This window comes from Malaclemys terrapin, chromosome 11 (genome assembly GCF_027887155.1).
Source record: "Malaclemys terrapin pileata isolate rMalTer1 chromosome 11, rMalTer1.hap1, whole genome shotgun sequence".
NCBI lineage: Eukaryota > Metazoa > Chordata > Testudines > Emydidae > Malaclemys > Malaclemys terrapin.
Genome location: NC_071515.1, coordinates 44,749,118 through 44,761,146, shown reverse-complemented (window position 1 = coordinate 44,761,146; position 12,029 = coordinate 44,749,118). Strand labels below are relative to the sequence as shown.

The window sequence follows — 12,029 nt, the reverse complement described above, 5'->3', positions numbered from 1 at the left end:
TTTTTTTGGGGCACAGATTCTCTAACCAACCAAATCCTCTCCTGCTGAGACTAGGCGTGGAGCTGGGGAGGGTGGTTTAAAGTAGACAGTGACCTGTAGTCAGGATTTTAAATTCCTGTAAATTCCCTTTTCAGATATTGGTGTAGCAATAAAAGTTTGATTTCCATTCCATGCACCCCCTCCTACCAGTCTCAAACTACTGGATTAATTCCTGTAGCCAAATGGAAGGGCCTCACCTACAGATGGAAGGTTCTTCCCTCACTATTTCTTAGCAGCTGGTGGTGACTGTGGGGAATCTGTTTTAGGGTAGTAGGTTTACTTTGTATTGCCATCCGCACACATTCAAAACTCATGAGTCAAGCCCCCAAAATCACGAGACTGATTTAAAAATCATGAGATTTTAAAAACTGGTTCTTTTTATTTGCCTTCTGATTGTTGAGCCTTTGTCGTATGTTTGGGTTTGTTTTCAAGATTTTTCTCTGCAACCATGAGAACTAGAGAGGTGAGAGTCTTCCATAATCAGTTTAATTCAGGACCATGGCTTTAAGAAAATAACAAATGTTGTGAGATTCACAATAAAACCATGAGAGTTGGTAACAGTTTCTGTCAGAATATGTATTCCAGATACTAGTCCTGATTCTCTTCTCATTTAAAGTAGTATAGATCACTGAAGTCAATGGAGTTACTGGTGGTAAACTGTTATCAATGAGAGGAGATTTGAGCTTAGTATGTTGAGCTCATAATGGGAGCTCCACTCCCATTGATGCTAATGAGCACCATGTTGAACACTTTACTCCAATATTACTCATTCATGCCAGCTTCCTTTTTTCAAAAAGTGGTTGTGAGGAGGAAGAGGGGGAGAAATAATGTTATCATTGAATCCCATTCAGTCACAGTCAATGTTAGAAGTTTGAGGGAACATTCATTGTCTAGCCTTTTAGGCAGTCATTCTGAAGCATCAAAGATGTTTTGTTTACTTATGACAGTTGGGCCTTGTTGATTTCTATTTACGGAGATGCCATTTGAGCTATGTCTCAATGAACACAAGGAAGAAAGACATTACAGTTCTTAGGTGATAATATCAGTGATTATGATCTTGATTTGAAGTGTTCGGCCTAGGAGTTACATGTAAATTGCTATACAACTGCACAGAAAGCCATTTCATAAAATGAAGTAGGGAAAGTTTTTGTTTGAAAGTTTTTTTTAAATTACTGTAAAAGATGTGTGTTAAGAAAGAAATTAATAGTTTTTATTTCAGTTCTCCTGGTTTGTTAATTTCTACATTGCATCAAATAGGTGGACTCCTAGGTAGCAAGCATGACATATTGTGGGCCTCATTCAGAAATGAAAATGTCTGACAAAAGGAGTGAGTATCTATGTTAGGTACTTTGTTCTGCTTGCTGGGAATAGTAGTTTCTTATTTAGCTCCCCCATATTATTAAAATCAAAGAAGAATTTTAAAAAAGACAAAGATTATTTTAACCATTTAAGTACGGGGCAGGTTTGGCACGCCAGCATTAACAGATCAGCAGTGGTTTGTAAAAATTCTAATTGCTGAGTCAGAGCATAAAAACTATCCTGCATGGGAGGATTTGCTTTAACAAATTGTCATTTGAGGAAACATTTGTAACCTCAATAAATTCACCAGCATGACCTGAGTGATATGAAAGTTCACCGATCTGGGAACCAACATGTGTCAGCACATTTACCTTGCACCAAGCTAGACTTTGCTTTACACATTGCAGAGGTGAGCCTCCTGAAAACAAGAGAATCCAAAGCAAAACCACCAGAAAAGAACTTAGTTGTCTACTCTACCACAGGAATAGGATTAATCTAGCAGTCCTTTTCCCATTTAAAAAAAAAAAAAAAGTTAAAACCATTATTCCAGGCCTTCTCCGTCTTTTTATGAGTATCTAACAGACATCAGAGAATCGGCTTAAAGAATAGCTGACAAGGAACAGTACATGTTCAAGTCCAATTTTCTAGTCTCTGAATATCTGTAGGGAAGTTCTCTATGCTATTTTGTAACTGCTATATAAACTAGGTAAAATGGATTAAAAAAAGACAAAATGGTATGAATATGGTGCATTTACCTTTAGCTTGTGGAGATATGTGTTTAGCACTTTACTAGAAGAGCTGTTAGCTGCATAGTAACTGCAATAGACAGGTTTGAAAGGGCTCAATTCATTCAAATTTGTCTTGGAAATGTCAGTAATGGGTGAACTGATTTAATATTTTCAATATTTGGATTTCAGCATTGCAGCTGTGCAGCTCTAAAAAATTTCATTAACCCTTAAACTCAAGAATATATATACTTCAGTGCACACAGTTATGGACAACTCCTGTGATTTTTAGAAAGGTCTATTAGATTCCTTTGATTATATTATGAATTTTTCAGCCACTCCCCCTCATTTTGAGTGTACTACGCAAGTAAATGCCAGGAGTTCTAGCAGCCAGAATCAAAAGAAAAGAAATTCACCTGCATTATTATTTTGCCCTGTTTGCACTCTGGTGAAACCTGCTGTAGAAACTAAGTTTCCTTCACCTGATTCCCTTGTGGAGAGAAGTTTTCCGCTAAGGGGGTGGAGAGGTGTGTGGCATAAAGTTCAATTTCTCAGGTTTTATAGAGGCGAAGCGAATTTCACACCAAGGCCTTAAGTGTACATCAGCCCTTGTTTGGTCCTTTGCACTGTCATGAATTTCACTCTGATAGCTTTAAAATATAGACTGTTATTTCTCCCTATACCATATTTTACTCAGATTAGCAATATTGTGATATTCACAAGAGGATTTAATGCTCCTCTAAATTCTTTCAAGAAAATGTATTTTGTGACAGTTAGTGTCAAGCTCCCCTTTGTATTTAGCTGATTAATTGCTTATTTAGGAAGTGGTCTACAGTAACTGGGAGAAAGTGTGTCACTTTTTATTCTGTGGTTATTCTGTGCCAACTAGTTCAGAGTTGCTGTCACTACGCAGAAGAAAAGGTAACAATAAACTTGCCAATGAACCTTGATTATTAGCAGTTGAAAGACTCGACTATAAGTAAGAAGTCACTACTTGGCCTGAGGTATAGAACTGACTTTCCTATGACAGACTTGGGATTATGTGATCTAAAGTCTATGATCCAAACGTTGCAGATTCTGACTTATTTGTTGACAAGAACACAATCCTGTTAGGAGCATGTGCTGGTTACCAATCACCCTGTTCAAGTTCAATTTCACTTGCAAGCATTGTGAGAATATGAAAACTATGAAAATATCGGCATGAAGGCAACAGGTTATACACCTCAAAGAGCGAAATCAAACTGGTATGAGCGTAATCTAATGGAATGAGCACAGGACTGGGATTAGGAGACTGGGTTTAAATCATGGCACTGGCACTGCATGTGATCTTCAGCCTTACTTAAGATTGTTTTCCCACCTGTAACTGAGAAGAAGTCTGGACACCAATGTAATATGGGAATGTTTAGCAGTATTAAATTCATTAGAGTCAAATCAGTGGTTTTAGGACTGATGATAAAAGCAGAGGAAAAATTAAACAGGAATAAAATCTTGTTTAGCAATTTTTCCATATACTTAACTTTTTACCTGTCACTGGATAATTGAATTATTTATCTTTTTTGCTAGAAAGAAATTATTTAGCATTTGATAACTGAAAAAAACATGGATCATCATCAGTTCTTCGTTGGTCTTTGGAGGGTGCTAATCAAAAGTCACCAGAAACTAACCCACATAAGAGAGATTCATTCACCTGGGAGGGGAGATATGAAGATACAGACATCTTCAAATACCCCACATGACACAGGAACATGTTTGTGGCTAAACTGTTGCAGCATAGAAACAGATTTTATTTTTATTTCTACTAAACATGAGCCCAACCTACAAAATTCACCTCCAGATCCAAAGTCTCTGAATGTTCAGATCCAGGGGCCAGCAGAGAATATCTGTATTTTATCATTCCCTACCCTATTGTATTTGTCTCCAAACACATGCTGCTGTATCAGATACAAACTTCTAGCTAGCAGCTTGAAAATATTTCTCTTTCTGAATAAAAAACCTTATTTTTCTGCTGTCGTAGCTTTGGACTCAGAAGAGGCAGAGGAAGAGCACCACATTTTATATAATGGGCACAGTTAATAACTGCTTGTTGTGGCTAACAAAATATTAACAGCTTGGGGGCAAACAGAACAAAATACAGATTTTTGTCACCTCAGGTAATATAAAAATGTGTGATGTTCCCTACGCCAGCACAACTTTCTTTATTAAATTTCTCCTTTTATTATTTGTATTAAACTGCTTTTAATAGCCTTTTTTTTAATTGGCTGCCACGAGTAGGAACTAAGTTTTAAATCAAGAATTCTATTTTAATTTCGTACAGGCAACTGAGCACCATGGCTCTGCTTAGTAAGTGATCTGGGGAGTGTAACGAAGTGGGAATGTTCTTAATGTTTTCTCTGAATACTGTGTGGGTGCCTCAGTTTCCCCTATGCAGTTCTTAACTATCTAGGTGGTGGGATAAGGGTGTGTGATTGTCGCAGAGTCCTAGAAGGCCAGTGTGATGCTGTCTGCACAGAGAATGGCCGATGCCCTGTCTCCTGGCAACTGATGGCCTTGGCCCCTCCCCTACAAAGGTGCCAACTGAAGGTGTTGGAGAACAAAGAGATCAGGTGACCTCCTGGCCCAGGAAAGAGGCAAAGGCCAGAGGAGGGGCTTGGAGAGTTTCAGTTTGGAGCTGGCTGGGGAAATGGAGAGAGGCCAGATGGGGCTCTGGCCTCTTTAGCCCCAAGATGGACCTGACTGAGGGGTCCTGTTCTCTGTAACTACAAGCTGTTTTGGACTGTATTCCTGTCATCTAATAAACTTTCTGTTTTACTGGCTGGCTGAGAGTCACATCTGACTGCGGAATTGGGGTGCAGGGCCTACTGGCTTCCCCAGGACCCTGCCCGGACGGACTCGCTGTGGGAAGCGCACAGCGTGGAAGGGTATGCTGAATGCTCTGAGGTCAGACCCAGGAAGGTCGAAGCTGCGTAAGCAGGGCCGGCACTACCACTAGGTGACCCTAGGTGGTCGCCTAAGGTGGCAGGATTTGGGGGGCGGCATTTTGCCACCTTTGGCAGAAATTCAGCGGCGGGGCTCCTTCCGCTCCGGGTCTTCGGCAGAAATTTAGCGGCGGGTCCTTCACTCGCTCCGGGACCCGCCGCCAAAGTGTCCCGAAGACTCAGAGCGGAAGGACCCCCGCTGCCGAAGACCCCAGGCCCCCTGAATGTTCAGAGGAGGAGCACTGCTGCCTAGGGCGGCAAAAACCCTGGCGCCACTCCTGTGCGTAAGCTTCTTTCAATGGAGACAGTCTGCTCACAGAGAGGAGGCTCACCCAGAGTCCTGACTGGCTTCATATGGAGTAGTTCCAGAGCATCGCCCTGGTGACTCTGTGACCGGGGGAAGGGAAAGTAACTGCAAGGTGTTAATGTAGAGCTCTGGTCAAGTGAAAAATTCTCTAAGTTCTGTATGCTCAGGTTAGTAAGACTAGTATAGATGGGTCCATAGTGTATACTGGGCAGAGAAAACATGCTAGCACCTCTCTAGCAAAAAATATGTTAAAGCATAGTTCACAAGGGAGGTTTTATCTTTTGCTAGCTAGTGCGGAGAGGGCTGACATCTAGGGAAACAGAAAAGAAGAAGAATATGAAGGTTTTTCAAAAGAAGTTTTAAAGATGCCTATATATAACTGTGAAAAGAGAACTGGAAATGTCAGAGCATAAAGGATTTGAATATTATGGGGCTAACAAACACGGCAGCTGAAATGAAAATCACTGGGGATTAAACTCTGAAGGTTGCAATTTGTTTATAAAAGTCAAAATACATTGGAAAGAGGAAGAAATAGTATGTTGTAAAGGAAGTTCTAGCAATGGCAGTCTAACTTTGTAAGAAGTACAGGTAGTGATGAAATATTAACAGAGGACATACTACTGTACACTAAGGAAATGTCGTCTTGTTTGTTTATTAGTAAGTATGCCCACCTGCCAGTCGGGAATTGGGGGTCAGCTCCTTGATTGGGGCAGGGAGTTCCTTTAATCCTGAGTTTGCAAGGAAATGGGTGAATGATCTGTCAGATCTTTTCAGTCTTTAACATCTATGATTGTTACTACTCAAGACTGGAGGCCACAAAAACAGTAAACTCTCGATAGGAATTCACTTTCTAGACTACTTGAACAATGGCATGAAATGATAGCTATAATACAAAAGGTTGTGCAAAGGGCAAACTGTTAACAGAAGTGGGAGACTTAAGGTACCTAAGACCAAGCAGAGCATATAGTAAATAAATGCAGCAGTAGTTATATGGATACGATACAGGACTGCTTCCTTATACAGTATGTAAAAGAAGATACAACTAGAAAGAGAGTAACAGAGATGGCAGGATTAAGTAGTAGAGAAGGGGGAGTATCTAAGCAACAATGGTAATTTTACCATATATAGACATGAAAAACCATAACAGAATTGGAAGCACATGCACTGACTGAATTTAAGTATTATGCATATACCTGAAACAAAAATTCAAAAGTGATAGCAGGTTGAGCAGAAAAGGATGAAGAATATCTGTTGTTATAATGAAAGTGTAGAGCATGTATTTGAATATATATTTCCTTATGGATAGGAAAATATTCAGATAAACTCACTGGGTACCAGATCTTGAGGTCCTTATGCTGATTTTACGCAATCCTTACTCAAGTATGCTCCCACAGGAGTACAGAATAAGCTAATATGAACAAGGCTTGAGATTTTGTCTGAATAAAATTGGAATGAGAACCTCAGGATTTGGCCCTGAGTTTGTTTATTGGTGCCTCAAATTGTGGCATCAGAGATCTGAAATAATAAATCCAAACAAAAGGTGCTGTATTGGTGAATGTGTGATCAAAGTTGTCTCCTTTACATTCGGTATTTTTTTAATTTAGTGTGTAAATGTGACATTAGGTGAGGAATTAAACCTACAGAAGTCACAAATTCAGAGAGATGGGCCCTGATCCCCTGCGGGTGTAAATCAGCACACCTTCATTGAAATCATCGTGCTCAGGAAAGATGAAGACTGGGAATGTATGCATTTGGTTTTCCACTTAAACAAAATGTTTTTTTATAACAATAACAAAGGAAGCCTCACTTCACAAAACAAATTTGTATTACTGCACTTGCTGAAATGTTTATGCTTTGTTTGTAAAAATATATTGAATATCTCAGTAGCACACCACAGTGCTCACTCTTGAAATTGGAAGGAATGTACAATTTGTGGGATCCAGATGTGCCCTCTTTGGGGAAATGTTTTTAAATACTTGCCATTTGGTCCACTCTCAAGTCAAATAGTTTTCTCTTCAGAAGTATTTTTATGAGCCCCAGAAATGTACTCTCTGGTAGGGATAATTAAGCAGTGAGCTCCATCGTAGACAAGGAAATTAGTCCAACGCTACCTTCAAACTGGGAAGCCAGGCATATGTTAGAGCAGTCTAAAGGGCTGAGCTGGTCCTTGGATCCAAGGAATGTTAAGGTGAATTAAAGCCACCTTTTCCCTTGCAATTCCAGTCTTTCACCCAGGCAGCTTGGCTGGAACAGCGAATCTGGACCAGTGCTCTCACGTGAGGTGCACTTACTCAATTGTGGTGGTGCTTGCTGGATTGGAGTGTTATAAATTTAAGACAAAGAATGCTAGTATATGAAAAGGTGACATTTGGATGGTTGTGTTAAGTCCTGCCAGGTGTCTTATTCTAAAATGATGTATTAATGAGAGGAAGAAGATACATTAGAAAGTAACAGAATATCATCAATAATACTCGTCCATCCCAAAGGATATAGCATGGTTTCTTGAGTCTTTATATAACTGAGTTCTCAGAGGCATATATAATTCAGAAAAGAATAGAAATTTAATATATTTATCCCTGCACCTTACACCATTCTCCTTGAATGTATACAATTGCATCCAAAGGGCTGGTATTCTCAAAAGGCCAAGCTCTGAAGTTCTTACTCAGCTTTTACTAATGTCAGTGGTTTCTTTGGCTAAGCAAGGACTTCAAGGTATCTGTGGCCAAAGATACTCCTGGACTCCACTACTGTAACTTTATCATTCCTTCTGTAACTTGCTCAGTATTTTGTAGGTCAGTCAAAAGATTACTTCCATGTCCTCCATCATCTTCCGGTCCAGCCGTGAAAAACACGCAGCCAGAGCCTAACACTTAGCACCCTGTTGTAGCAAGAGGAAGAAAACATTATGAAAACATTAATACAAGTTTGTTTGTTCGTTTGTTTATAGAGCGGGGCATGAATTTTCGAGAAGGAAAATTGTTAAGGGATCCCCAAGCTCAAGAAGTTTGCAATATGATATGAGAGGGTATAGCCAACACAGTTTCTGCAAGGGAAAATTGTCTCTCACTAATCTCTTATAATAATTTGACAAAGAAGAACTGTTTGACATAGTTTCTTTAGATTTCCAGGGGGGCTTTGACAAGTTTGCGCACAAAAGGCTACTACAAAAGTTAAGTAGTCACAGGATGAGGGGCAAAGTATTGACATGGATCAAAACTAGCTAGAAGACAGAAACAAAGAGTAGGTTTAAATAGTCAATTTTCATTATGGTAAAAGGTTACCAGTAGGAAGCCTTGAGGTTCTGACTAGTCTTGTGTTGTTTAATGTAGTAGTTAATAATCTCAAAAGAGGATGAGTGGTGACATAACCAAATTTGCAGATGACACAAAGTTTAATTAGGTTAGTCAAGACCAGAGAGGATGGTGAGGAATTTAAATGAGGGAGACCTAAATAGTCTCAGTCAATGGGCAGCTTGGTAGCAACAATGAATTTTGAAACTACTTGTACTCCTATTAATGTTTTAAATTAACTGTATCGGCTCAGGAAAGGGACCTGGCCGTCACTGTAGACAGCGCAATGAAAACCTCTGCTTAATATGCAGCTGCAGTCAAAAGAGGAAACAAGAAGTTGGGATGGCATAAGGAATGGGATGGTGAATAATATGGAAAATATAACCATTATATAAATCCATAGTAGATCCAGATCTAGAATATTGTGTGCAGTACTGGTCATCCCCTCTCAAAAAGAATATTGCAGAATTAGAGAGGGCTTTGAGAAGGGCAGCAAAAATGATTGAGAAAGATTGAAAAGATTGGGATTGTTTATTTTAGAAAGGAGATAAATAAAATGGGACTTGATAAAGTCTATAAAATAACGAATGGTAATGAGAAGGAAGATCAGGAAATTCTGTCCTTGTTTCATATCAACAAAGGAGCATACGATGAAATTAAAAGATGGCAAATTCAAAATTGATTAAATGCTTTTTCACACAAAGTGTAATTAGATTGTGGAACTCACTGCCACAGGAAGTCATTGACTCTTAGGACTTCGCAAGATTCAGAAAGGGATTGGACATTTATATGGTTAATAAGAATATCCAGAGTTGTTATAATTAATGATGATATATTTTTTGGAAGGGATTTTAAATCTCATGCTTCAGAATTTAACCAATCTCCAACTATTATAGATCAGGACCAAATGACAGGGGCCGATCACTGCACATCTGTATATTGCAGGATTCTTGCACCTTCTTCTAAATTATCTGGTACTGGCTATTGCTAGAGGCAGGATACTGGATTAGATGGAACTCTGGTCTGATCTAGTACAGTAATCCCTTTGTTCCTATACAGTAATCCCTGTGTTCCTAAATGTAAAGCACAGTACTATATACTCTGACCTTTCTCTGATTCCATGTTGTGATGGGATTCCCCGGGGATGCAGCCTGGAACTGTGGCACCACTATGCCCCCTTAACTCTCTCCAGCCTGGGCTGTCTCTCACAATGCCTTGCTAGTGACTAGCAGCAAACCTCTCCAGGTGCTGTGATCACAACCGCACGTGGAGCCCCACACCCAGCTATATTGCATGAATGCTCCCAGAGCCACTCATGAATCACACAGAGAAAGGCACTAGAGCTAAGTCCTCCCAGCACTGTACCTCAGGAATATACCGTCTTGCACTGCTCAAGATGGGCAGTGCAAATTTATTAATTACTTCACCGCTTCAACAATTGAAACTGGATATACACCAGCCTTTGCAAAACCTGAACAGATTTGCCCCACACTTCATACAAACTCACTGGTAAAGATAAACAATTAAACAAATTTATTGACTATAAAAGGTAGATTTTTAAGTGATAGGCAAAAAGTCAGTTAGTTACCAAAAGTAATAAAATATAAGCACGCAGTCTAAACTCTCAACCCTATTAGACTAGGCAACATCTAGATTAAGCAGTTTTTCTCACCCTGATGGATATTGCAGTCCTTAATATACCTGGGCCAATACCTTAAACCTGAGCCAATCTCCTCTGTTGGAGTCTTGTCTTCTTCTCAGTGTCTGAGTTGCTGGCAGTGTAAGTGGGGGCAGGAGAAGGGCCCAGCATGTGGCCACTGTGTCTGTTTTATACCCTCAGTCCATGTGCTTGGAAAACACAAGTCCAGGCATGTCTGGGGGCATTGCTGAGTCTCCAGGCAAGGTTGAGCAATTCCCCTGGGGTGACCTCATGCAGGTGAGTCATTGCATTGTTACTCCCTTGCTAGACAATGGTTGTAGATGGGTTGATTGATACCCTACCCAGGTGTTGGTTACTTTCCTTGCTGTTGCCGCTGGGGAGGTAATATCTGGCTAATTCCCCAACTTACAGCATGTTTTAGTGACAACACAATTCTCAAAACTGCATATGCATTAATGATATGCATATATGGATAGAGAAATGACTTTTAGCAGATCATAACCTTTCTCCTGATACCTTACAAGGCATGCTTTATATGTAAGATCACAATTATATAAAAATGAGGAATATGGGGGTCCTGGTTGCTGCCTGAAGGTATAGAATGTCACACACACACACACACACGTACTTTGCATACAAATTCTAACTCTGGTAATGTTTTCCTTGGGTACTTGTGTCTCAAATGCCAACAACACAGTACATACTAGTATTTTTCTTCTGGTGTGTTTCTCCATTTTTACTCCACTGATGGAGTAATTATTATTCCTGCAAAGACAGTTTAGTTTGTGAATAGCTGTCATGATTTCAGCCATGATTGTATTGTCTATACACAAAAGGGCATATTGATCCTAACTCTAATGTTGCCCATTGGTTTTAGTTAATCCTTGTCCTGCACTTTGCTGTCACCATAAAGCACTGATGAATAATTTTAAAATGTCAACTCCTAGCAATATGGGGGATAATATTATTGTTTTTTCTTCCATATTTTGCAACTATAGGTGAAAATCTGAATTCTCAATTATTCATTTTTATTTCCATGACAATTCCGAAAGGAATGACATCTGAAATAAATTAGTCTCTTCAGAAGAAAATCTATTAAGAATCCTTGACTTACTGAATATCAGTTTTACAGAACCATGTATAATACTGTATATTCTTAGTGTTCTTATAGTTCATATACAAACAAATACATTATAATGAATATGTTCTCACTAAAAATTTTAGTTGCAGGAAGTGTATAGTCTTAATGCTGTGTTAACTGCTCTATATCATAGATGACAAAGAATGGTACAGTGGAATCTGAAGAGGCTAATACTCTGACATTGGATGACATTTCTGATGATGATATTGATTTAGACAATACAGAAGTAGATGAATACTTCTTTCTACAACCCCTACCAACAAAAAAACGTAGGGCGCTGCTACGAGCCTCTGGAGTGAAAAAGATTGATGTGGAAGAAAAACATGAGCTGCGGGCTATCCGCCTATCCAGAGAGGATTGTGGCTGTGACTGCCGAGTGTTCTGTGATCCAGAAACGTGTACTTGCAGCCTTGCAGGCATAAAATGCCAGGTAAAGAGCTATATTACAGTCATTTCTTACTAGCAGGGCATAAACAACCCACAACAGAGGTATTATGGGTAATGAATTACTAAGTGCTGAAATTTGTGGGTCTCAAAACCAGTAAAATAAATATATAGATATAGATATATAAAAATATGGTTTTTATTGTGAT

General features: G+C 39.4%; 1 protein-coding gene across 7 annotated transcripts in view; it reads left to right on the top strand.

Moving 5' to 3' along the window:
- CSRNP3 (cysteine and serine rich nuclear protein 3) overlaps window positions 1-12,029 on the top strand; it is a 171,714-nt gene that overhangs the window by 153,848 nt on the left and 5,837 nt on the right. For all 7 annotated transcript variants that reach the window (XM_054043638.1, XM_054043639.1, XM_054043640.1 and 4 more), the window contains one exon: window positions 11,570-11,866. In XM_054043638.1, coding sequence (XP_053899613.1) covers window positions 11,570-11,866 — 297 coding nt within the window. The remainder of the gene's footprint in view (window positions 1-11,569; window positions 11,867-12,029) is intronic.